Raw genomic sequence first — 27,725 nt, 5'->3', positions numbered from 1 at the left:
GCTCGTCACGCAGCTCGGATTTTCGCCTCGACGAATGTTCGAGTTCAGATTTCTGAGAGACATCATTGTTTTCTAGACTGTCAATTGTTAACTCGCAAGTGCTTATGCGTTTTGCAAAACGCTTATTAAAATTATCAAGTGTACACCACCATTGTGTTGGTTTCTTTTCACAATTTTCAACTTTTCGCATAAAATCCGATGTCGTCAAACGCGCTATGAAATACGAAACAAAAATATCTTGGAAAAAAAACTTCCTCAAAATGCTTTTTTGAGCAGGAGTTTCGATAATATATAGGCCATTTTACAGAATATTGACATAAATATTAACATAACAAATTCGAAAAAAAAAGCCAACACCGACCAATTCAGCGTTAAAATTCCCAGGTACGTTTCAGTATATTTTCCATTTAAGTATACTTAAGTACAAAATACTTAGTACCCGAGCCGACAATGACCAATCGAGCCCAAATATAGCCTTTAGTATGCAGTAATGCCTGAATCGTCTCTAGGCGAGACAGTTGATGTCGTATCGCGGGGCTGCGTTTCTAGCCTTACTGGTAGAATTTGCAGGAACGCCAGGCGCTATCGACACTGTTTGATCGTCCAGCACTGAAGAGTTTTCATGGGAAAGGACAGAGATTACTTCATTGTATAGACTAATTATAATATTAAAAAATCATTTGATAATATCTGGAGTATGGATGAAGGTATTCCTTGCTTTCATAGTTGATAACGAGTGTAACGAGAGATGAAGAAAGTGACGGTCGAAAGTTCGTTTCTAGTTATCCTAATTGTAGACCAAGCTTGAGATTGCACCATTATTTAAATCAATATCTTTAATGTTAAAACCGATTTCCGAATAGTTGCGAGGTTTCTTGTAATTACAGTCATCGTATATCCCATTAATGCATGCTTGTTGCATCATTGCCCCACGATGTATAACATTGATAAATTGGCGTAACTTAAACACGTAAATACATAAAGGGGAATATCGATGGTATTTCCAACGAGCTTGCGTTTTGCAAACGTGTACATTCCGTAAATAACAACATGACTATTACTACTGATTTCCTGCGCACAAGAGCCCGAGAGATAACTGTAATTACTATTAACATATATATTCTACTGAGCATTTATAAAATGTGCTAAGCAACCATTTACTTATTAAAATATAAATAAAAATATTATCTTATTTTTTTAATACAATACCACATTAGCTGTCCAAACATCTCTTCAAATCATTAAATACAACCACATTAACTTAATATTTGCAATTTTTTTATTCAATAAAATATTTCATATTTCATATGAAGAATAAATAACCCTTATATACATTATAAAATAACAATAATAAATTGACATGATAATAGTGAAGCAATATTGCCAACAATTTTAAAGTTACACTAAATTGGTTTGGTCCCTCGTAACACTTAATAATATAAAAATATTTTAAGAAAAACATGTCTGATTGTTTGTGACCAAGCACTGTTGTCAACACGAGGTCCGAATAGGCCTGAGGCTGAAGTACCGTACAAACTCAGTCATAAGTCTAACCGCTCATAAGTTCCTGTGGAGGGGGTTAGGGGAACAAAATTTGCCATTTTGTGTTTTTCACTTCATAAGTCCAGAAAAAATACATAAACATGGCAAAATGAAATCTGCATCAGTCAAATGTGCAGCCCAATCTTATACATTTCCAATTCTATGACACAACTATCTAAAACATATAATACCTTGCAATTTGATAACTTGTACACGTAATAATGTGCTTGACATGTCTCTGAAGCCATCTATCATAAATTGAATTGATTTAAAAACCTTCAATACTTGCAGTGTTATACATCACACAAGAAGCAAATTATACAAACAGTAAGTCAATGGAAAATCCTGACAAAATAGTTGAGATTCTTGTTCTCTGCATGCCCTCTATCAGTGAGAATATTTTTATTGAACCCATTTATGCCTAGTGGACTCTCCCATCCTTCTAAATTGGATCAATTTATTTCCAAAATTAGGGATGTCTAGTATATTTATTTCTATATTTAGAATATTTCTGACAGATATTTCTTTAAGCAAACAGTGCAGACCCTGATGAGACGCCGCATCATGTGGCGTCTCATCTGGGTCTACGCTGTTTGCCAAGGCCTTTTTCTAGACGCTAGGCATAAATGGGTTAAATACCTTCCGTCCTGATAGATTTAAGTTCTGCACAATAAATTTTACAAAAGGTAAACAACTCTTGCTGAATTCTTAAGAGACTTTGGTTCCTTGTATTTTGCACTGACATGCAGTTCCATTGAAATCACTTAAATACTCACAAGTTATACTCTGCATAAGGAGCTGAATCAGGCAGTGGAGGGAAGGTGTCACATGGAATAACAAACACTGACACTACCTTATGCATATATGGAAACAAATTTGATTTAATAAAATGTTCCTTAAAATGCATTGACAGTTCAATATATCCAATATATGTATTTTGCTATGTGTGAAATATGGATATGTTTTTGAGCAACAACATTTTCACACTCAACCTATTTTGGCAGATTATCTGCAGCTTTAAACATTACCTATGATGACAAAAGTCCTTAAAAGTGTGGTACATATATTATATAGTACAATTGTAACCTGGGGTAAACATTAAAGCACATTCACACATTTGCAAATCACAGAATCTGAAACATTTTTTTTTCATTTTCGATTTCCAAATGGAAAGGTCTGAATGGTTTGAAATAACAATTACCATACTTGTACAATTTAGTGATTTAAACTTGTTTGAACAGAAACTTGATGGATTTCACATTAACAACATATATCACGGATTCCATGCATGAGCACGAACTGAAGTCCATACAGGCTAATCAGTGCCAACACTTTCTGCCCAGGGCCCCTGACTGGCTAAGAAGAGACTTCCTCTTAACAGAAAATACCGTATATGTTGTCCCTTCTAAGCCTGTACAGACTGCACAAGCTAACCTTGGAGGACACTTTACGCACGAGCATTAAGCACTTTTCTCGCAAACAGAGACTCTTTTTTTATAAGGCTACAAGCTCTGATCACACTGATAGCTCCCCCTAACAAACTGGTTTCCACTAACAATCTTAAACAACACAGCAGTTTGACTTTTCAGTAGATTTCTTTCCACTTTAAATGAAAAATGCCAAGTGAATAAACAGATACTTCTTTCTTCATTCCAAATGGGCTGCCAATACAAATCAACTTTGTATTTTGTCTTTATCGTTTCCTCTGAGGTTTGGACCTGGATATTTCACACAAAATAGCCAGGTATCTAAGCCTGCTAAACTTTGTCGCACAAGCCAGACTTGTAACTGACGCCACAATGATGCTAAATGATTTGCATCAAAATCACAACTTCAGCCGTTTGATATCCTCTGTTCTGAAGTCAACCCTGAAAAATACAAGAAACCGTCATAGACGGGTGATGCTTCCCAAAGGTTTGTTTGTCACAATATTGCACTATATATTAAAATAAAAGGAAACGTCTTGAGGGGCATAACTTTGTACAAAATAATACCTTGGATGGTTTAGCAACTTAAAAATTTCAAAGGGCCATAACTCTCTAAATAAATCATCTAACCAGAACCCACAAATAACATGCGCATTTCCTTAAGATAGTTAAGCTTCCCATAAAGCTTCAATGATTGCCAGTCAGTAGTTGGGGGGACAAGAATTGCACTATATGTACAGTTAATGGAAAATTTCAAAGGGACGTAACTCTGTGAAAAATCATCCGACCAGAACCCGCTGATAATATGCACATCTCCTCTTGGAAGTGAAGCTTCCCATAAAGTTTCATTGAATTCCTGTCATTAGTTGCTGAGAAATAGACCGGAAAAAAATTGTGCACGGACGGAAGGACACACAGACAGACGAAGCAGCAACTATATGCTCCCCCCAAAAATATTTTGGGGGAGCATAAAAAATATGGTCATTTTAAAGTGAAATTTTGATTACAAGGTTTTAGTTGGACATTACACATGTAATATTAAGCACAATGAAGGAATTATTTGTCTACTTACATGTACTTATTTATTTATTTTTCAGATGTACTTTGCCAAGGCAGGAAAAGCACATGTGTTGTTAAATAAAACCTTGACCAAAGATCAACAATAGTAATACAAATCAAAACACATAGGACTGAATCATTACTCATCCAATGCTAAAACCAGAATCAGGAGAATCATTGCTTCTAAATCAAGCCCATTTCTGATGAACCTATTCCACATATCTCCATTGGTAACTAACAGGAGAGGCTACACTTCACCGTACCTGAGAGCCAGCCCCTGCCTGACCTCTGTTGGGGTCAGCCTCCAGGTTAAAGGGCCAGCATTAGGGCCCCAGTAGTCCAGTAGTTCATCCACCTGCAGATACCGAAAACATGCTTTTTAAGAAATACGTGACTAATTTAAAGGTGCCAGCTTGTAAAGGCAAAGAACAAGCTACTTAAAAATATAAAAGACTGATCCACTTTGACAGTAATTGTCTGAACTCCTCCAAAGATATTGAGGAGAGTTTTAATTCTAATTTTTCCACGATCTTAAAACCTCCAAAAGTGTGTTACCCTGTTAAATTGCAACACAGTGTAATGAATTCATATCATATTTGTAAGTCACTTCAACTCTCCCATACTCCCTGACCACACAAAAAACACCTGCAATACAAAAACCTTTATAGGAGGCAAGGAAAGAACATTCCTCACCATAACTTCTGCCTTTAGACCCTTGCTTACCCGTTCCAGATTGAGGATGGTGGCCATCTGGGTGAGGCGTGCAAACCTGTCCCTGATAGTCCACGTGGTGACCGAGGTCAGATATCCAACCAAGGACCGTAACTCCTTGTCAAACTGGAGACCGCCCAGCTGCAAAACACACCAGGTAGTACGTGAAAACATTGAGCCTTGTTCTGAGAGAAATGGACTCAAATCATGTGCGTAAAATTGACAGCACAGTCCCCACAGGCTAATCTGTGACAACACTTTCCGGTTTTATGGTATTTTCTTTTAAAGAAAGTATCTTCTCAGCACAAATCCAGTTAAGGCAGAAAGTGTCGTTCCTGATAACCCCGTGCGGACTGCACAGGCCGGGGATTGCACTTTACGCACATACTTTGAGTACAGTTTTCCCAGAACATGACTAAAATGAAAAAACTGTGGTAACTTGTTGTTCATATTTCCTTATAATAAACTATAGCCTCATATTGTGAGGACAGAACATGAACTCATTCAAACTGACAATTTCTTTATGTATTTTAACAGTAACTGTTTTCAATTAAATGCCACTTTTTTTAAGATTGGACAGAAACATTTATTTTAAAAAGTTTTAAGTAGCTTATTTTTCAATCTATACATGTATATAGTTTTGAGAAGTGCTCAATACATGGGCACATTATTATATTAAACTGTCTCCTTTACATAGAAAATATCACAAGGTATAATCCCAAAAACTAACAAATATGCTTTTTAAATATATGTTAATGTCACTACAGTAATTAGGTTTATAAGCTCAAACAATGCGACACAAAAAGAAACTTAGTAATAAATCTACAAACTGTAATAAATAGTTAATTATAAAAAATACACCAAACTGTATATAACATACCCTGTTAAAAGAGCACCTAAGAACAGCTTTCTCAAGTTGGGTAGTTATTTCATTGGTGATGACGCTCACAAACTTCTCATAGTTGTTTGTTGTCAGAGATTCCTGAAAACATTTTTTTGATTGTTTATTTTTGTGCTTTTGTTGTTTTTCTTTCGGGGGGGGGGGGGGGGGGGGGGGGGGGGGGGAGGACAACATAGACAAGTAGAAAAAATCATATTCAACGCAATTAGCTATGAAATAAAACTGCATGTTGAAGAATACTTAATCATGGTTTATCTACAGCTAAATAACTTCATAGACATTTTTTCTCAACTACTAGTGCCCTAGCCTGAAGTGTAACCCTTTACCACTTTGATACGTATTTTTACGCATTTGTTGTCCCTCAGAAAGTTAAATTTAATTTAAGACCTTTCTTTCAAGATGCAAGTTTTAAAGGTTTCAGTTCCAACCCTTAGTTACTGATGAGCAGCAAAGAGCATAAAACTTGAACAGACTGCAACTTACTCGCAGGCTGTTCTGGTTTTATGCTGGTTGCAAAAGCCATTTTCACTTTGTTTCTTATGGGGGAAAGGTTTTTAAACAATGTGATAATAGGTCATATCACAGTTTTGATTCCAGTGTCTACCAACCTTGAAACTCCCCAGAGTCGTATCTATGGCAACAATAAAGTTTTGCACCCATGGATCATTGGCCTCAAAGTTTGCATAATCATCCTGAAACATTTACATGGAAAAAAATATGAGTTACCCCCAAACAGTGCCCTATAAAATATTCTTCTATTCTTTTTGGCATTCACCTGCTACTATGACTGTGAAGATATTTGATAGTAAATATTTCTATTAGTTAGCTGACAATTCTTGAAAACCTTAATAAAAAGTCCTGGACTAATAAATTTCATAAATTAAACAAGCGATGTGTTTGTGAAACACTATTTATCCCATTTTTACACCGACATTGACGGTATAACACCTTATGGAATAAACTAACCTGTATCCCACCTTGTTGAATATACCTGTCGCGTGCACGAACTACTTTTTATTCTAAAACTGAATGATTTTTCATAACAATTAAAATATCTAGGTAGAGTCGAGAATACTTTAGATTTAAAATTATACGACCTTCAACCTTTAGATCTAGTCAAGGGACATAATTAATTTTCGCCATCCGTATAATGAATGAGCTTATTGATGGCGTCATAAAATGACATACTTATTGCGTTATTTTCCAAAATATATGATGTCATCTTTTGGTGTAGTATGTGATGTCTGGGAATAAAACATTGAAGACGCGCATTTTTTTTCTTGGAAATTTATCCGGATGTAATTATGAATAAGTGCATATTCTATGGACTACTTACCTCGGATGGAACCGGTGAGACAAAGGATTTAGATCTACATGTTGATCTAGCTTATTCGTGTTATTGATTTTCAGAATGTGCGTGCCTATTTGGATGTGAAATTGTGTGTCTAGAACATTGGATTGATGGGTGCGTATTTTGGTTCAGTAGTCTATTCGAATTGATTTGCTTTTGGATATAAGAAAACGTACGGGTATTTTCTTTGATGAATAAACTTTGTCTTTGTTATTTTATCAAAGAAATTCTATTCAGTAAGAATAACCCGTCTGCAACAAGTGTTTCCAAGTTTAAAAGAATTATGAAGGATTATCTAGTGGGTGTCCAGTCGTTACATCCCCTGGACGTTACACCCGTGGTCTTTACACCCTCTAAGTCTGGACGTTACACCTCCCAAGATATTGATTAGATTAGAAAGGTGTAATCAACTTATAAACCACTAATTAGATTTGTCATGTAAGATGACACTGATGAGATTAATGGTTGCTCAAATTATTAAAGACGCCATGAAAGTCTGTGCATGAAAAAAAAGGCAAGTATAGTTTTTTGATAAGTAATGTTAAGAACGACTCTGTGTGTAAATCTACATGTACCTGTATGTTGGCATCTACATCATTTTGTAAGGAGCAATTGCCGCCATATTGGATTTTGATAATTTTCTTTCGAAAATGAAATAAATTATATTAAAGTAAAATCTTCTTTTTGCGGTCGATATGTGTTACAATTTGCATGCTGTGTAAAACTGAATGGAGGCATATGGTGATATTTTTTCTTGTTTTACAGTTTTTGTGTGAAATTTGTTAAGACTATTTTGCATACCAGAACAAATACTCCGCATGGTTATATTCGTTAGATTTTAAGCGTTTTTAAGAATGAATTAATTTTTTAAAGGTTATTAGATCCATTTTTGTTAAATGTCTTGTTGAAAAAAATCAAATGGGATAAATAGAATACTAGGATTAGCGTTGAATACAGAGAAGTTTATGTTGCTCGGCTCGAACACCGAAAGAGCTCGCCAAGGCTCGCGCTCCCGGCGTTACTAAGCCTCGCAACATACACTTCTCTGTATTCAAAGCTAACCTAGTATTCTCTATGTCCCCATATATATGACCTTTGACCTTGAAGGATGACCATGACCTTGACCTTTCACCACTCAAAATGTGCAGCTCCATGAGATACACATGCATGCCAAATATCAAGTTGCTAGCTTCAATATTGCAAAAGTGTACATCTAATGAGCGATTTTGACCCATATATTTGACCTTTGACCTTGAAGGATGACCTTGACCTTTCACCACTCAAAATGTGCAGCTCCATGAGATACACATGCAGGCCAAATATTAAGTTGCTATCTTCAATATTGCAAAAGTTATGGCGAATGTTAAAGTTGGGGCAAACAAACAAACCAACAAACAAACCAACAGACTGGGCAAAAACAATATGTCCCCCACTATAGTGGTGGGGGACATAAAAAAAAAATAAAAAAATGACAACAGACTAGTCTGGCCTTCCACCATTCCTCGATTGAGCATCTTAAATCTTTCCCTCGAAACCTTTGGAAAACAACAATATCATCATTTCATCAGCTTGACAAAATACTCTCTCATTGATCAGGAATGCAATTTTCATATCAGCAACAATCTGGTAATAATGAATGTGCGTAAAATGTTGTCCCAGATCTGCACAGGCTAATCAGGGCATAAAGTGTTGTCCCAGATCTGCACAGGCTAATCAGGGCATAAAGTGTTGTCCCAGATCTGCACAGGCTTATCAGGGCATAAAATGTTGTCCCAGATCTGCACAGGCTAATCAGGGCATAAAGTGTTGTCCCAGATCTGCACAGGCTAATCAGGGCATAAAGTTTTGTCCCAGATCTGCACAGGCTAATCAGGGCATAAAGTGTTGTCCCAGATCTGCACAGGCTAATCAGGGCATAAAGTGTTGTCCCAGATCTGCACAGGCTAATCAGGGCATAAAGTGTTGTCCCAGATCTGCACAGGCTAATCAGGGCATAAAGTGTTGTCCCAGATCTGCACAGGCTAATCAGGGCATAAAATGTTGTCCCAGATCTGCACAGGCTAATCAGGGCATAAAGTGTTGTCCCAGATCTGCACAGGCTAATCAGGGCATAAAGTGTTGTCCCAGATCTGCACAGGCTAATCAGGGCATAAAGTGTTGTCCCAGATCTGCACAGGCTAATCAGGGGCAACACTTACGACCTTAACTGGATTTTTGCTAAGAACAGAATTCATTTAAACAAAGTATACAATTAAAGCGGAAATTGTTGTCACTGATAAGCGTGTGCGGATTTCACAGGCTTATCTGAGATGAAAATTTAAGTACATGAATTAGGCCCCAGTTTCCAATAGTTAGGCTCTGATCATATTGCCAACACTTACATCAGATAAGTTGTGAAGTGTGGACAAGAAGATGTCTATCTGTGGTTTGACTCTTGGCTTTATCATGGAGCTTGTCAGTTGAGTAAATCCAAACTCAACCACATCCTTGAAACCCGTTGCCGCTCGCCCAATGTCCGTCAAACAACTCTGGAACAATAATACACACAAGTATATATAGGTTTTGCTCATCAAAAGCTGGGCCTAATGCATCTTTCTATCCAGCTGTATTAATTAAACTTCCATTACCGGTAATATAATATTTAACACACTTTTATTGTTATTTAAAAGTGTTTCTTAGTAAACACATTAACAATTTCCCGAATTGAGTTAAAACAACACAATTTTTTCCACAACAAATGGGGGAAAAATTGTAGAAGAGTTTAAAAAAAAGAAACATGTAAATTCAGACACTGTCATGTCCCTCTATATGTCAGTGTTGAAAATAATAAGAAAACATAAGAAATTAGTAAACGACTTATCTTGCAGATAAACAATTCAAATGTTGTACACTGCTAGAGTAATTGTTTTTAACTTACCTCTAATTTATCTTTACTTTGTTTGGAACACTGTGCATAGAACTTAGAAACTTCATCCTACAAAATTAACATGTATCAAAACATAAATAAACCATAAATCAGTAGTATGTAAAGTTAGAATAAGACATCAAACATAGAACCAACATGACTTGTGTTAGTTTTCCTTGCAACAAAGGTGCTCTTCATTTCATATACATATGCGTATATGTAAAGGTATAAAAAGAAAATACTGGGTCATAAAATTGTTTGTGCAGGAACTAGATTTTAGTTTTCAATTATTTCTGTAACCATAGCAACCACAATTTATTAACTAAGAAACGTGGATATTTCAATATGGCCCTTTATACACAAACCAAGTTTCATCAACCTAGGTGAAGCACTTATTGAGTTATCACTCAATTCAGATTCTGACAGACACAATTACACATGCTTATGTAAACAGCTTGGGGGAAGACCTACAGTCGCTATCAGTTACACAGGTAGGGGACTAAAAAAATCATCAGACCAACAGATCCTTAAACAATAAACTACTTGCCTCTAAACTGGATTTTAATTGCTTGCAGTAATCACAGCTAACTTCTGCATTGTTGATAGTAGTCTGAAACATGCAGAGTACAGCAGTGTTAATAAACTTCTCTTAGACAAATTGGGCTTAATGCAAGTGCGCAAAATGTCTGCAGGACGGCACAGGCTTATCTGGAATGACATCTTCCACATTAACTGGGTTAATTACCATCAGAAATTTCATTTCTGCCGGGATAAAAATGATTGTCTGAGTGGTAATGGGTTGACAACGGCATAAATCACTTACAATGAATTGTAGTTTGGCTTTCTCAGTATCATTAGACTGCAGCTTCCCCTGCTGAATGCTGGACTGCACGATGTTGTAAGCCTGTGCAAAATCAAAACCAGAAGGGAAGCCTGCGCGTACGCGGCTGTACAAGACCTCACGGAAATCCTGCTCCAGGATTGTGCAGGCGTGGTTGAGCATCGCACACACACCGTCCACGCTAGAACTTGACATGGCGCGACGCACACACTTCTTCACGATGAAGAACGAGTCATCCACCATGCTCGACGTGGGTGTGCCGGGCTCAATGGAATCCAAGGCAACAGCCTGGAAAAAAAGAGTATAGAACGTTTAACTATTTAATATCCATACACAATGATGGACTCTTTTGTAATTCCTTGCAAAATTCAATGTAAGATCTTTCTCAACAAGTTCAAGTTTAAAAGGCTTTATTTCAAATCCAAGATACAGATGAGCAGCAAAAAGCATAAAACCTGAAAAGCCTATTGGTTTTATGCTGGTTGCATAAGCCATTTTCACTTTGTATCTGAATTAGCAAGAGATAAGCATTGTTTTCTGAATCATTCTTACATGGTCATGAATTGCTTTTCGTAATTAAAAATAACAATAACATTCAATGTTAGAAGTAAATAATTTCAAATTTTTGGTAAGATCAAATAAGAACTGTAAGGCTTACAGTTACACTTTATGCACATGCATTAAGCCCCGTTTTCCCAAAGCTAGGCTTCAGTACCTTAAGGACCATTTCCCTCATGAAGTATTCCTCTATCATGATGTAGCTGCCGATGAGATCCTGCATCACTCGACTCGTATCACAGTTACCAACGAACATTTCTACCTCCCTCTCCTTCTCTGCAAAGATTTACAACGTTTGTTCGCTGCCATGGTTTGCCGCCATTAATAGTGTTTCACTCATGCAATAACAGCCAGTTATTCATCTCAAACTTTAACTTGCAAATCTTAGCTGTGAAGCATTAGTGTGTTTTTTTATTTATTTAACTACTAGGCATGTTCTGATTAAAAATGGATAAAACAATTTTGCCAAGTCATGCAAAAATGGGTCTTATGCCATATGGGTCAAAGGTAAGCTCAACCCAAACCTGCACAGTCTAGTCAAGGGCTACCCAGTCCCTTACAGTCAGGCAAGGTTTTGTGGTCTCATAAGCCACCAGGGTAGCTCCTTAACAGTCTTGGTGGATGAGCAGGCTGGTCAAGGGCTACCCAGTCCCTTACAGTCAGGCAAGGTTTTGTGGTCTCATAAGCCACCAGGGTAGCTCCTTAACAGTCTTGGTGGATGAGCAGGCTGGTCAAGGGCTACCCAGTCCCTTACAGTCAGGCAAGGTTTTGTGGTCTCATAAGCCACCAGGGTAGCTCCTTAACAGTCTTGGTGGATGAGCAGGCTGGTCAAGGGCTACCCAGTCCCTTACAGTCAGGCAAGGTTTTGTGGTCTCATAAGCCACCAGGGTAGCTCCTTAACAGTCTTGGTGGATGAGCAGGCTGGTCAAGGGCTACCCAGTCCCTTACAGTCAGGCAAGATTTTGTGGTCTCATAAGCCACCAGGGTAGCTCCTTAACAGTCTTGGTGGATGAGCAGGCTGGTCAAGGGCTACCCAGTCCCTTACAGTCAGGCAAGGTTTTGTGGTCTCATAAGCCACCAGGGTAGCTCCTTAACAGTCTTGGTGGATGAGCAGGCTGGTCAAGGGCTACCCAGTCCCTTACAGTCAGGCAAGGTTTTGTGGTCTCATAAGCCACCAGGGTAGCTCCTTAACAGTCTTGGTGGATGAGCAGGCTGGTCAAGGGCTACCCAGTCCCTTACAGTCAGGCAAGGTTTTGTGGTCTCATAAGCCACCAGGGTAGCTCCTTAACAGTCTTGGTGGATGAGCAGGCTGGTCAAGGGCTACCCAGTCCCTTACAGTCAGGCAAGGTTTTGTGGTCTCATAAGCCACCAGGGTAGCTCCTTAACAGTCTTGGTGGATGAGCAGGCTGGTCAAGGGCTACCCAGTCCCTTACAGTCAGGCAAGGTTTTGTGGTCTCATAAGCAACCAGGGTAGCTCCTTAACAGTCTTGGTGGATGAGCAGGCTGGTCAAGGGCTACCCAGTCCCTTACAGTCAGGCAAGGTTTTGTGGTCTCATTAGCAACCAGGGTAGCTCCTTAACAGTCTTGGTGGATGAGCAGGCTGGTCAAGGGCTACCCAGTCCCTTACAGTCAGGCAAGGTTTTGTGGTCTCATAAGCAACCAGGGTAGCTCCTTAACAGTCTTGGTGGATGAGCAGGCTGGTCAAGGGCTACCCAGTCCCTTACAGTCAGGCAAGGTTTTGTGGTCTCATTAGCAACCAGGGTAGCTCCTTAACAGTCTTGGTGGATGAGCAGGCTGGTCAAGGGCTACCCAGTCCCTTACAGTCAGGCAAGGTTTTGTGGTCTCATTAGCAACCAGGGTAGCTCCTTAACAGTCTTGGTGGATGAGCAGGCTGGTCAAGGGCTACCCAGTCCCTTACAGTCAGGCAAGGTTTTGTGGTCTCATAAGCAACCAGGGTAGCTCCTTAACAGTCTTGGTGGATGAGCAGGCTGGTCAAGGGCTACCCAGTCCCTTACAGTCAGGCAAGGTTTTGTGGTCTCATTAGCAACCAGGGTAGCTCCTTAACAGTCTTGGTGGATGAGCAGGCTGGTCAAGGGCTACCTAGTCCCTTACAGTCAGGCAAGGTTTTGTGGTCTCATTAGCAACCAGGGTAGCTCCTTAACAGTCTTGGTGGATGAGCAGGCTGGTCAAGGGCTACCCAGTCCCTTACAGTCAGGCAAGGTTTTGTGGTCTCATAAGCAACCAGGGTAGTTCCTTAACTCTTTCAGTGCGGGAATCAAATTTTGAAGGCCTGTGCAAACAGTTTGGATCCAGATGAGACTCCACAGAACGTGGCGTCTCATCAGGATCCAAACTGTTTGCTATTCTGATAGTATTCTTTGTAAAAATGGAAGAGAATGCTAATTTTAGAAATTCTGCAGACGACATTTTAGCAGACGACAAATTTCCCAGCATGCAAAGGGTTAACGGTCTTGGTGGATGAGCAGGCTGCTCTGGAGATATATTTGCAGCATATGGCATAAGACCAATTTTGAATGATAGGACTCAATTGTGTTAAAAATGATTTGCACTACAAGCTTATTCTCAGAAAACAACGTCATATTAGACATTTAAGAAAACAAACCTTTCCTTGTTTCTGAATCTTGAAAAGCCTGCTCAAAATCACTCTGAAAATATCAGAAGTTTGTTTTATTTCAAGACATAGCCACATTAGTTTTTTGTGTAAATACCCAATTCTAAAACACTATAGTATTTTATAACAAGAGGGCCAGAGGCACATGGTTGCTCATCCAAGACTTCAGGGAACTGAACTCCTCTCAGCAAATTTTGAGATGTTTATGAAACCATTTTCAAACTTGGCCAAAGTATCAAGTAGAGAGTTAACAATTTTGAACTCTAGCCATATAAGGAAAATGCCATATTTTCTGACAATTCATAACTATTTTATAACTCAGCTGAGCTATCATTAGAACAAATGTTCTGATAAAGTTTCATAAAGATTGGACCATAAATGTGACTTCTAGAAAAAAAGCCCCAACCCCTAGTGGCCATGTTTTTCAACAGACCAGAACCATTCTCGAAATAAACCAAGATATCATACAAAAATAATTTTACCAAGTTTCATGAAGATTAGACTATAAATGTGACTTAAACAGTGTTAACAAGGTTTTTATAAAGCCATATAAGGGAAAACGCCTCGCCCCCTGGCGGCTATTTCTTTCAACAGATGGGGAAACATTTTCAATCTCATCCAAAATACAATTTGAACAAATGTTTGTACCAGTTGAATGAAGATAGGATCCGATAATCAATGTGACTTCTATAGTTTTAACAAGGTTTTACTAAAGCCAAATTAGGAAAACTGCCCGCCCCCTGACAGCCATGTTTTTCAACCAACCCAATCCATTTTTGAACTTGTCCAAGATATCATTGGGAAAAATCTTCTGACCACATTTCATGAAGATCGGACAATAAATGTGGCCTCTAGAGTGCTAACAAGGCACATGTTGACGACGCACAACAGACGACAGACAATGGACAAAAAGCTATCACAAAAGCTAACTATGAGCATGCTCAGGTGAGCTAAAAATGATTTGAGAGACATAGCTAAATTAGCTGCTTTCTGGAAAAACTGGGCTTAATGTATGTGCCTAAAGTGTCTTAATGTATGTGCCTAAAGTGTCTTAATGTATGTGCTTAAAGTGTCTTAATGTATGTGCCTAAAGTGGCTTAATGTATGTGCCTAAAGTGGCTTAATGTATGTGCCTAAAGTGGCTTAATGTATGTGCCTAAAGTGTCTTAATGTATGTGCTTAAAGTGTCTTAATGTATGTGCCTAAAGTGTCTTAATGTATGTGCTTAAAGTGGCTTAATGTGTGTGCCTAAAGTGTCTTAATGTATGTGCCTAAAGTGGCTTAATGTATGTGCCTAAAGTGTCTTAATGTATGTGCCTAAAGTGTCTTAATGTATGTGCCTAAAGTGTCTTAATGTATGTGCCTAAAGTGTCTTAATATATGTGCCTAAAGTGGCTTAATGTATGTGCCTAAAGTGTCTTAATGTATGTGCCTAAAGTGTCTTAATATATGTGCCTAAAGTGCCTTAATGTATGTGCCTAAAGTGTCTTAATGTATGTGCCTAAAGTGTCTTAATATATGTGCCTAAAGTGCCTTAATGTATGTGCCTAAAGTGTCTTAATGTATGTGCCTAAAGTGTCTCAATGTATGTGCCTAAAGTGTCTCAATGTATGTGCCTAAAGTGTCTGCCAAGATAAGCATCTGCATTCTGATAAGGCTAATCAGGCATGACACTTTCACTGAATTTAAAAAAAAGAAGATCCTTTAAATGAAAATTTCCATTAAAGTGGAAAGAGTTGTCCCAGATGAGCCTATGAGGACTGCAAATGCTAATTGAAGATGAGATTGTATGCACATGCATTAAGCTCAGTTTTTATCAGTTTAAATGCTGCTTAAATTCGTATGCTTACAACTTGAAAATTTCATACAAAAAACAACACATTTCACTATTAATCATGCAATATTTTTAACAATAACTGAATACATCCTCTAAAAAAAACTAAATTTGAGCTTCCCAACAGGCCAATTGTAAGAAATCTAACTGGCATGGTTACCAGGTTACTTACTATGAGTCTCCTCTTGATGAATCTCAGATAGAGGTCCGCCCGCGTATTCAGCAGCACAATCTCAGACAGCAACACGTCCAGGTCTTTAGATTCAGGTCTAAATGTGGGGAACATGAGGAGTTACTGACCGAAGCAATAAACATTGTTGCACCTAGCTATTGTAATATCTTTGTGCAAACGATATAATCCTTTACAATGTTAAACAGGGAAAGGATTGTTGAAAAGTTTTAAGTTTACAAATAAAAGATAAACAAAATTGCAAAAACATTTGATTCAACAGCCAATAGAGACACCTAACTTGTCATTTAGAGAATAAAGTATCAACTAAATTTAACGAAACCGTGGCTTAGGGTTAGGTGTTCTATCATACAGACTAAAGGACAGCTAATGGGTAAAAGGTTGTACATATTATACTAACCGATTACATGGGAAACTAATGAACTTGGATTATAGCTATTTATGGATATTGACATGTGGGTATACATGTGCTTTATGTACATTAAAAAGTTGTGTGGGAGATTCAACTGTTTGCATAGTACCCCTTTTTCGGAACATCTTTTTTATCTTTCTTATTTGCCTTTTTACCGGCTCTACAAAGAATAAAATCTAAACAGTACAGAACAAATATGGCAACACATAAATGCCTTACAATTTAAATTTGATTTCTTGAAACATAAAAAGTACACTAGTCTTCAAATAAAAACTTAACAAAAAATGGTAACCATGGTAACTCACTTCTCTGAGGCAGGCTGCTTGACAAACATGAGACACTGTTGAACCTGCTGCACCTGTAGAGTATACCATGCAGAAACAACTCAACGCCACATAAATATACAAGAGGTCGTGAAAGGCCCAAAGTTGCTCACCTGAGATACAAAGGAACTGACCTGTCTTGTGCAGCCCAAGATATCATTAAAACAAATGTTCTGACCAAGTTTCATGAAGAGTTAACTATAAATGAGTTAGAGTGCTAACAAGGTTTTACTATAGCCATATAAGAATTAATTCCCCATCCCCTGGCTGGTGGCCAGGTTTTTTAAACAGACCGGAACCATTTTCAAACTCATCCAAAATATCATTAGAACAAATGTTTTGACCTAGTTTCATGAAGATTGGAAATAAATGTGACTTTTTGAGTGTTAACAATTTTTTAAAACAGCCATATAAGAAAAATGCCCCGCCCCTTGGTGGCCATGTTTTAAAACCCACCGGTACCATTTTCATACTCGTCCAAGATATAATTGGGACAGATTTTCTGAACAAGTTTCATGAAGATTGGACAATAAATGTGGCCTCTAGAGTAGTACTAAGGTTTTAGCAATATTTAGTCACATATAAGGACAAATGCCCCGCCCCCTTATGGCCATGTTTTTCAAGCAACCGAAACAATTTTAAAACTCATCCAAGATATCATTGGGACAAATCTTCTGACCAACTTTTATGACGATCGGATAATAAATGTGGCCTCTATAGTGTTTACAAGGTTAGCCAAATAAGGAAAAATGCCCCAACCCTGGCGGATGTGTTTTTTAACCAACCGGAACCATTTTCAACTCTTCCAAGATATAATTGGCACACACCTACTGACCAAATTTCATAAAGATGCAACAATAAATGTAAAATCTGAAGTGGTAACAAGGCAAATGTTGAGTCACACGAAGTACAACGCACCACGGACAAAGGACAACAGGCGATCACAAAAGCTTACCATTAGCACATTGTGCTCAGATAAGCTAAATACTCAGATATGAGCCTAGGAAAATTGGGCTTAATGCATGTAAGTAAAGTACTGTCCCTGATTAGCCTGTGCAGTCTGCACAGATTCATCAGGGATAACACTTACTGCTTAAACTTGATTTTTGCTAAGAGACTTCCGTTAATTGAAAGATACCATAAATGCAGAAAGTGCCTGACCTGATTACCCAGTGTGGACTGAACAGGCTAATCTGGGATGTTACTTTACGCACATGCATTAACCCTTTGCATGCTGGGAAATTTGTTGTCTGCTAAAATGTCGTCTGCTGAATTTCTAAAATACGCATTTTCTTCGATTTTTTTTTCAAAGAATACTATCAGAATAGCAAACAGTTTGGATCCTGATGAGACGCCATGTTCTGTGGCGTCTCATCAGGATCCAAACTGTTTGCAAAGGCCTTCAAAATGCGGTTCCAGCATTGAAAGGGTTAAGCATCTTCTACTTACAAGGCAAAATGGATTTAAGTTAAATTTACTATTGAAATAACAAGTTGTGGTCTAAATTTGTGATACTTTATTTCAATATTTGAAGTTTCATAAGCATATTGAATAACTGCAATGGCTGGATGGCATAGTAGATATGGTGTCTGACTCAGATGATCCAGGCTTTAATATCAAATTTCGGAGCATTTTCAAGGCTTCCTCCATAGTCACTATATATAAGTATTTGTTCTTTTCAGAAAACTCTGCATTACAATCAAATTATTGAATTTTTTCCCTAAGTAAGAGCTGTGAGAAATCGATATTCCGGTATTTTGGAAGTAGTTTAAGTCAGCTTTTAGATATTTATGTTTTTTAGAACAGATTTATCTACCTACAGAACCTACCATTGAGATGATTGAGACAAAAAAGGACAGGATATTTGACCCTCTTCCAAAAAAGCATAAGCATCCAATGAAAATATACAATCTATTTTGCTCTCATGTTAACCCTTTCAGTGCGGGAACCGAATTTTAAAGGCCTTTGCAAACAGTTTGGATCCAGATGAGACGCCACAGAACGTGGCGTCTCATCAGGATCCAAACTGTTTGCTATTCTGATAGTATTCTTTGAAAAAAAATAGAAGAAAATGCTAATTTTAGAAATTCTGCAGACGACATTTTAGCAGACGACAAATTTCCCAGCATGCAAAGGGTTAACAGAATGGAATGCAACTTTGCAAGTTTGGAAGCTTAATGCAATTATAAAACAACTTTTTGTAGCATTAGAAGCTTTTAAAATTATTTTTATTTAAATGAGCTTCAATATATCTAAAATAGCTCTCTCAATGAAACAAATCATCTAGAGGTTGTTCTTAACTATAACAAATTGATAAACTATTTACCCGCAGATCAAAGTCTCGTTTATTTTTAAACTGTTCTATGATTTTCCTTGTCTGTCTGTCACACTCTTTCTGTAGAAGCTTCACAAGTATTAGAAGTTGGCCATGCCCTAAAAGAAACAACATTTATTGAAACAGTGATATGGTAACATATATGTCACTGTATGGAGATGGGAAATTGAAATATTATAATTAATACAATAATTTTATCAACATAGCCAGGTTATGGGAAAACTAGGCTTAATGCATGTGCCCAATTTCTTGTCTCACATTAGCCTGTGCAGTCTGCACAGGTTTAACAGGGATGACACTTTTTGCCTAGGCTGGATTTTCATTAGAAGCTTTCATTAGAAGTGCCTTCCTTTTAACGAATAATACAATGAAAGTGGAAAGTGTCGTCCCTGATTGGCCTGTGCGGACTTCACAGGATAATCCGGGACGACATTTTATGCAAATTCATTAAGCCTGGCTTTCACAAGGCAAGGTTCAATTACAGACAGATCTTATTTTAAAACCTTCAACAAATTTGAAATTATTATTTCCAACTTTTATTCAGAAATAATCCATTATTGTTCATATGTTAAAACAAAAGCAGAAATCAAATTTTGCTCAAACAGTAAACCGATATCAGTCAACTGAAAACTGACATCAGTAAAATTAAAATTGGTATCAGTAAAGTATCATTAAATGGTTATTTGAATGATATTTTATCAAGAAGTCAAAGCTCATAATTATCTTTAAAATTACCATAGTACGTTTCCACTAATGTCTGATGGATTTCCAAAACCTTGGCAATCTGTTCAAACAGCTTTGTGATGGTGTCAGCAAATATCACGCTGGCTCTTTTATCATCTGCATCGGTTCCATGTAATGCAAGCTTCAAGGTTCTGTCGGCCTCTTCTGACAACTTAAAAAACAACAACATTTGACAAACCCTAACAAATAACTCTGCTGGTCAGATGGTTGTTAGGAGATTTTTCTTAAAGATTTTAAATAATAATTTTAAATATGAATGTGATGTATAATATCCTTGAAATGCATTTGAGATAAGGATTGTACATTTTTCAGCAATCTTCAGTTATATTCATTCAGGATTTTAATAAAGAATAAATAATCAGCATTTTTACTAACATGAAAATTACAATTAGAAATTATTTTGCAATAAAATGTAGTTAAGGACACTTCATTAAATGTTATAATAATTTGAGTTTTCAACTTTACTTAATAGCCTTTATGTTTATATGAACAATAATTTCCCATTTAAAAAAATCAAGTAGACAATTCCAGCCAATAAAAGTGAAAAAAAATTCAGATCATTTTGTTATAGACAAATTATTTGAAAACCACTCAAAACAACATTATTTCATTTTCACTCTTATGCACCTTTGATGCCAAGTACTTTCCAAACTTTGTAAGACCCTCCTCATGTTGCCCTAGCAACGGGAATATCTTGAAGAAGCGCTCAATGGAGGCCGCATCGCGAGTATGAACTGACGTGTCGAATTTGCTGCTCACAATGACGCGTAGCTTCTCCTCTGAGTCGTGCAGAAGCTTGAAGGATGTGTCCAGGGAGCTCCCTTTAAAACATAAATCAGCCATATTTGGGAAAACGGGGCTTAATGTATGTGCATACAGGCTTATCAGGTTATCAGGAAGCACACTTTCGGCCTTATCTTCGCTATTTAACTGGGAAACTTCCTTTAAATGAAAAAGTCTAATCTGTGACGAAACTTTATGCAAATGAAGCCCAGTTTTCTCGGCTAGGCTTAAATAGAAGGTGTTTGAGTGTTTTCTGTGTGATCATGTGTTATACCATGACTGGAAAGGAAGACAATATAATATTATAAGCATTTGTCCAATTTTTTTTTCAAGTTTATCATCTACAAAAAATCTATTAACAACTTAACAAAACAATTAGAAATGTATCCAAAGCACACAATCAACCAATCGGCATTGGTCACATAAAACTTTTTTTGGATGGAAAGACGCAGACACCAACAAACAGAATACAAAGTCAACATTTTAGACTAAGCCCAGGTTTTCCTAAAGAACAGTTCCTTTTCTTTCAAATAGGGACCATGTGAGAAAATAACACAAGTGCTACCTTCGCTGGTGATGTCACTCATCCTCAGCACATTCTCATCCAGACTTCTAAATCTGTGGATGTGTCCAGCAGCCTGGAACCATCATAAATAGAAGAATAAAATTTGTGGATGTGTCCGGCAGCTTGGAACCATCATACATACAAGAATACAATCTGTGGATGTGTCCAGCAGCCTGGAACTGTCATGCACAACAAGAATATGCATGTAAAAGTGAACCTCACTCTGGCAAAATGGGGCTTAGTGAATATGTGTAGATTGTCCTCAAAGATAAGCCTGTGCAGTCTGCACAGGCTCATCAGTGACAACACTTTCTATTTTTACTGGATTATCAAGTATAAGAGACTTCCTTTAAACAAAAAAAAAATCCATAAAAGTGGAATGTGTCCTCCCTTTTCTGGGACCAGAATTTATGCACATGGATTAACCCTTTCCCACTAAGAAGCAAAGTAAAAAATGGCTATGTGCAAATAGCAAAAAAACCAGAACAGCCTGCGAGTAACTCGCAGTCTGTTCAGGTTTTATGCTGTTTGCTGCTCATCAGTATCTAAGAGTTAGTAATGAAGCCTTTAAAATGTGCGTCTACTAAGAAAGGACTTTAATTGAACAAGCAAATTCGTTGAATTGATATCCCCCGCCTATATACTTCTGGACACAAAAGTGTTATATTTGACACTAAAAAAGCATTTTTTTTAAAGATACAAAGGGCCATAACTCTGTTATTATCAGATGGTGTACAATGCCATTTGGCGTGCATCATCCTATTATCAATATATATACTCATACCAAGTTTCAATGAAATCCGCAAAAGCACTTCCAAGATATGGCTCCGGACGCAAAAGTGCCTATAGTAAAAAGCATTTTTTCAAGATACAAAGGGCCATAACTCTGTTTTTAACAGATGGTATACAATGCCATTTGGTGTGCATCATTCTCTTATGCATTGATATACTCATACCAAGTTTTAATGAAATCCGCCAAAGCACTTCCAAGATATGGCTCCGGAAACAAAAGTGCCTACAGTAAAAAGCATTTTTTCAAGATACAAAGGGCCATAACTCTGTTTTTAACAGATGGTGTACAATGCCATTTGGTGTGCATCATCCTCTTATGCATATATATACTCATACCAAGTTTCAATGAAATCAGCCAAAGCACTTTCAAGATATGGCTCTGGACACAAAAGTGCCTATAGTAAAAAGCATTTTTTTGAGATACAAAGGGCCATAACTCTGTTTTTAACAGATGGTGTACAATGCCATTAGGGGTGCATCATCCTCTTATGCATGTATATACTCATACGAAGTTTCAATGAAATCTGCCAAAGCACTTCCAAGATATGGCTCCGGACACAAAAGTGCCGGACGGACGGCCAGACAGCCGGACGGACAACGCCAAAACAATATCCCTCCGCCTCTGGCAGGGGATAATTAAACTTTAAGGAGGACAACAAATGCGTCCAAATACATATGGGCCGTGCGCTGTGAAAAGAGGATTTAGTGCATGTACGTAAAGTGTCATCCCATATTAGCCTGTGCAGTCCACACAGGCTAGTTAGGGACGACACTTTCCCCTTTTATGATATTTTCTGTTAAAAGAAAGTCTCTTCTTAGCAAAAATCTAGTTTAGGCGGAAAGTGTCGTCCCTGATTAGCCTGTGCAGACTTCACATGCTAATCTGGGACAACACTTTACGCAAATGCATTTAACCCCTTTTCACACAGCATGGCTCATATCTTAGTGGTAGGCTTAAAGGCTTAGTGGTAGGCTTAAAGGCTTAGTGGAATGCTTAAAGGCTTAGTGGTAGGCTTAAAGGCTTAGTGGTAGGCTTAAAGGCTTAGTGATAGGCTTAAAGGCTTGGTGGTAGGCTTAAAGGCTTAGTGGTAGGCTTAAAGGCTTAGTGGTAGGCTTAAAGGCTTAGTGATAGGCTTAAAGGCTTAGTGGTAGGCTTAAAGGCTTAAACTCTGTTTTTTGAAGAGAGAGCATCAATAAAGACAAGACAAAAATACTGGGAAACCTAGCTATTATGTTCTGTAATCATCTTAAATAAATGGATGTAACAACATGCTTTATCTCAAATATTACATGACCAGTTTCTTTACATAAAAGTTTAAATTTGTCACACAAAAATGAATAAAATAAGCAGTAGCTTTTCGTTAATTTCTTAGTAAAAGAAGAGATAGGAAATGTTTAATATTCAAAAGTAACTTTTCAAAACCTCAAACATTAAGAACATAATTATATTTAGTGATAACAATCGGCACAATATTCAACTAAAAGGTATTACAAAGTCTTCAAAACTCATTGAAAAAATACTTACATAGACTATAATAGTAAAGATTACCTTTTCATAATCTTCATTTTGTAGAGCTTGCTGAACACCATCTGTGCAGTACTTAAGATCAAGAATATCTTCCACACGTTGCATGCAGGAGGTAACACGATTCTGAAAAAATGCTCAATATAATATGTGCTCTGTGAAAATCGGGCTTAATGTGTGTGCGTAAGGTGTCATCCTAGATTAGCCTGTGCAGTCCACACAGGCTAATCAGGGATGACAATTTCACTTTTACTGGATTTTTGTTTTAGAAGGGACATCTGTTAATAAAACAGTGCGTTTTTTTTTAAATTCGGGGCAGGTATTCTGCCCCATTTCAAATGGAAAAAAGTATATATTTTTCCCAAATGGACTCTAAAAATTCCAAATGGAAGGCCCCTTCTCCCCCCCCCCCCCCCCCCCACCAAAAAAAAAAAAAAATTATTATTGAAAACATTTTTATTCTCAATGTTGAAGCATTTGTTGGAAAACAAAGACACTTATTTACCAATTTTAGTAAAAATGCTGCGATTTTTCCCTTTTCCCAATCAAAAGAGACCCGGCCCCATTCCCAAAATGGTGAGGAAAAAATACACTGAAAAATTCTCTTCAAGCGGAAAGTGTTGTCCCTGGTTAAAGGGTGACACTTGATGTAAATGCATTAAGCCCAGTTTTCCCAGCACGCGACTCATATAAATTAACTCTACAAATTTGATCATTTCTTGGACATACTTTGGCCAGATCCAGCTGCCTGACTTTGCTGCTGACGTTCTCAGCCAAGGTAGAGGTGAAGGACACCATGCCTGAAAGCTGCTTTGAGTCAGTCTGAAGCATCTGCAAGTTTGGTCTGTTAGAACAAAAACAAATTGTTTTATGTTTTGGTCTGTTAGAACAAAAACAAATTGTTTCAATCATATTATCATTATCATCCTGGTAAGTTATCATAATTGTGTGATATGCCCATTTAAGACATTACAAAACTATTACATTTTAAATAATATATAATCCATCAGTTACTTACAATGTTCTGTGAAGTGATATCATCTTGTCTTCCATATTTGACTGTTTCTCAAGTAACAGAGCCAGCTCATCATTAACTTCATCCTGCAAAAAGCCTTCATTTTAGCTTGTATAAACAACTGTAGCAAATTCAAGGCCCTTTAGTGTGTTTTTGGTGTACCCGGTATACTTACAGGTACCCCATCTTTCCTAATAAAAAAATCGTACCCAAATTTTTTCGTACCCAATTTTTGTGCGTACCCAATATTTTTTTCGTACCCACATTTTTTCATACCCATTTTTTTTTCTTACCCAATTTTTTTTTCGTGACCAAATTTTTTTTCCTACCCAAATTTGTTTATACCCAATTTTTTAAGCATATTATTTTCATACCCAAAATTTTGTACAGATTTTTTATTTCGTACACAATTTTTTTTTGGCATATTTTTTTTTTTACCCAAAATTTGCTTACCTACATTTTTCACATATGGGTACGAAAATTTTGGGTTCGAAAAAAAAAATGGGTACGAAAAAATTATGCCAAACACAAATTTTGGTACAGAAACAAATTTGGGTAAAGAAAAAAAAAATGGGTACGAAAAAATAATTGGATACAAAATAAATTTAGGTACGAACAAAAATTTGGGTACGCAAAAAACATGGGTAAGAAAAATTTAGGGTACGATTTTTTTTATAGGAAAGATGGGGTACCTGTAAGTATACCGGGGTACCCAAAAGTATCATTTGAAAATTGGTGTATGGTGACGCATACTTCAAAGTACCCGGGGTATGGGTAAGGGGTGCTGGAGGTTTCGGTAAATGACAAGTTCGGTAAATTGATTTCTATAGTAAAAGCCGTGGAGGTTTCGGTAAATTGATTTTATAGAGGAGGTATACCTACAACGAGGTGTTAATGACACCTATTATCGGCTTACAATAACATTAGAGGCATTTATTTGCAAACTGTGGATTAATTTTGAGTTGAGTAATTAATGCTATGCCTAAGGTAAAGAATTAAGGGAAATGAATTAGCTACCTCTGAAAAACGAATTCTGTTAGGAAATTTTTGGTTAATTTTACGATTTAAATAACGCAATACTGTTGTTTGTTTTTTAAATTGGTGCTTTTATTTAAATAACATAATAGTAACATACATGTAATAGTAATAAGAAATAATGATTTATGGCGGAATCAATGTAAGCTCTTCAATTAAGTTTAATGCTATTTTAAAAAGTTTCTTGTAAAATATGATTTAATAAAAATGAGTTCATGTTGAATTTTATATTTATTATATGTTTTATTTTTTCTTTCTTGTTGAGAAAAACACAAGAAAAAACAATATATAAAATTTAATACGTGTACGTAATTAATAAAAAGTAATATAATGATACGCGTTATGTTTTATAATAATGTTAAGTGCGCGTGCCATTGAACGTTGAGTTAAGCGAAGAGATACACATAATTGAAAACTTGAAAACTGATAAAAATGACATATAACACAACGCCAGCCGAATGAATACACTGTGTAATAGCAAGCTGCTGTGATGATTATTATCTTATCAAATTAATACACAGGCACCTGGCTTCTGTATTGGAACAATGGGTTTTACGGCCGAAATAACTGATATCATTTTTTGCCTAAACAAATCGGTTCAATAAAAAAATAACTGATTTACTTTGTAATCCGTTTTATTTACCATATATTATAAATAAGCAACAACTAAACCTTGGATACAATATATATATTTGAATATTTCATGTCATTTAAAAAAAAATGAGGGAGTAATCACATACTAATTAGATACATTTTGCCACGTGGAGGCCACCTCTTGTAAGAGCCACATTATTATTTTATTTTTAACTGATACGCTTTAATTAAGGTTTTTATCAACTAATTGTATAAAAACATATATATAATACAAAATGATCATGACCTTAATATATAATTTACCTCTATCGATTAGAATATTAATAGGTTGCAAGCCTGGATAATTAATAATAACACTTTGCAAACATCTCTAATTTGATAAAATCAAGTCCGTACATTTAAACAGATCATTAAATTAGTGCCAAACAACTCAATTAATGTACATCAAAATTAATCCACAGTTTGCAAATAAATGCCCCTAATGTTATTGTAAGCCGATAATAGGTGTCATTAACACCTCGTTGTAGGTATACCTCCTCTATAAAATCAATTTACCGAAACCTCCACGGCTTTTACTATATAAATCAATTTACCGAACTTGTCATTTACCGAAACCTCCATAACCCTGGGTAAGTAGTACCCGTGGGGAACTTGACCCATTCAGCTCTATTAAATCATCTATCTGATATGTGATGATGGTTTACAGACTCAAGTAAATATTCCTTGAGTACAACGAGACTACCATGTTGCTGGTTAGATAGAAACATGTGTGGAAATAACAACATTAATACTAATAGATTTGCGCTATTGAATACAACTGTCAAAATTGAAAGGGAGTATCATTCACTTCGATGATTCTATGTTCATATCGCAAAGTCAAAGCATATCATGTGTATGTCAGTTTGCTTTTTAAATGCATACTTCTTCTCTCTTTAATTTTTCAAGGGCTTTTTGAATTTCAGACACGTCCGTTAAGAGCTTTACTGCTTCTAAGTCAGAACTAGACGTGGCATCAACACTGGGAGCAGCCATGTTTGTTTGTGTTGGATTGTGGGATAGCTGCACCGGCCGGTGTAAACTTCCTGTTCTGAAAAATGGAGGGTGAACGAAATTAAAAAGAATGCAAAGGTATATCTATATAATCTAACACTTTTTATGAACCCTACTTAACAATACACGAAGCATTTTAAATATTAGACTCTGCTAAGTAAATATTACTCTTAATTTTCGTCAGCAAGACATGTTCGTCGTCAAATAACAATGGTTACTATTATCGTCCAAAACGCTTTGGGCTGTTCAAGCAGTCGTCATAAAAAATATACACATTAAATGGGTATTTCTGTATTGTCCCTAACCAGACATGGTTGTTGTTACATTTTGGAATGAACTATAGGTTTAATTTATGTTGTCAAATGCAAATATAGAATTGCTTTGGAACGGTCTTGTAATCATAATCCACATAACTTCACAAGCCTGATAAGGCAATGCATTGTTAAATTGTAAATTGCTAGTTCTTAACTAAAACCTGCAATGTAATTCGTTGGCAAAGGTAGCCTTAATAAACAAATAGCATATTGAATTTTGCTGGTAATATGCATCAGACAGTTTCAAGAAAATCAGCAGTTTTAAGGAAATCAGCAACTGTCTGTCT

The 27,725-nt window shown here is 36.8% G+C and overlaps 2 protein-coding genes across 4 annotated transcripts in view; one reads left to right on the top strand and one right to left on the bottom strand.

Moving 5' to 3' along the window:
* Positions 1-1,261: 1,261 nt before the first annotated feature.
* LOC127845244 (conserved oligomeric Golgi complex subunit 4-like) lies at positions 1,262-27,141 on the bottom strand. 2 transcript variants are annotated; one of them, XM_052376053.1, is made up of 22 exons: positions 26,996-27,141; positions 24,449-24,531; positions 24,160-24,274; positions 23,455-23,556; positions 21,114-21,186; positions 20,393-20,586; positions 19,757-19,916; positions 19,013-19,119; positions 16,669-16,721; positions 16,473-16,523; positions 15,934-16,030; positions 13,919-13,961; positions 11,453-11,571; positions 10,720-11,025; positions 10,444-10,506; positions 9,909-9,965; positions 9,373-9,519; positions 6,249-6,332; positions 5,620-5,721; positions 4,752-4,880; positions 4,292-4,383; positions 1,262-3,410 (listed from the first exon to the last, which is right to left on the bottom strand). In XM_052376053.1, exons 1-22 carry the CDS (start codon positions 27,104-27,106, stop codon positions 3,368-3,370), a joined length of 2,331 nt encoding a protein of 776 aa, XP_052232013.1. In that variant the 5' UTR covers positions 27,107-27,141; the 3' UTR covers positions 1,262-3,367. The 2 variants fall into 2 exon arrangements, with proteins under 2 accessions (XP_052232013.1, XP_052232014.1); XM_052376054.1 differs by lacking the exon at positions 16,473-16,523.
* Positions 27,088-27,725, top strand: part of LOC127845243 (splicing factor 3B subunit 3-like) — a 179,385-nt gene continuing 178,747 nt past the window's right edge. For both annotated transcript variants that reach the window (XM_052376052.1, XM_052376051.1), the window contains exon 1: positions 27,088-27,202. The gene's annotated coding sequence lies outside the window, so the exon portion shown is untranslated. The remainder of the gene's footprint in view (positions 27,203-27,725) is intronic.

Source organism: Dreissena polymorpha, chromosome 9 (genome assembly GCF_020536995.1).
Source record: "Dreissena polymorpha isolate Duluth1 chromosome 9, UMN_Dpol_1.0, whole genome shotgun sequence".
Lineage (NCBI taxonomy): Eukaryota > Metazoa > Mollusca > Bivalvia > Myida > Dreissenidae > Dreissena > Dreissena polymorpha.
The sequence above is the reverse complement of the archived record's forward strand: the minus strand, read 5'-3'. Positions and strand labels throughout refer to the sequence as shown.

What these genes read in the sequence shown, in the direction of transcription:
- LOC127845244 (XM_052376053.1), bottom strand. Translation starts at nt 27,106, where the DNA reads ATGGCTGCTCCCAGTGTTGATGCCACGTCTAGTTCTGACTTAGAAGCA. An exon ending in AAAATGAAGATTATGAAAAG is followed by an intron (nt 21,187 to 23,454) that starts GTAATCTTTACT and finishes TGATGGTTCCAG; the next exon opens with GCTGCTGGACACATCCACAG. An exon ending in CACTTCACAACTTATCTGAT is followed by an intron (nt 6,333 to 9,372) that starts GTAAGTGTTGGC and finishes TAAATGTTTCAG; the next exon opens with GATGATTATGCAAACTTTGA.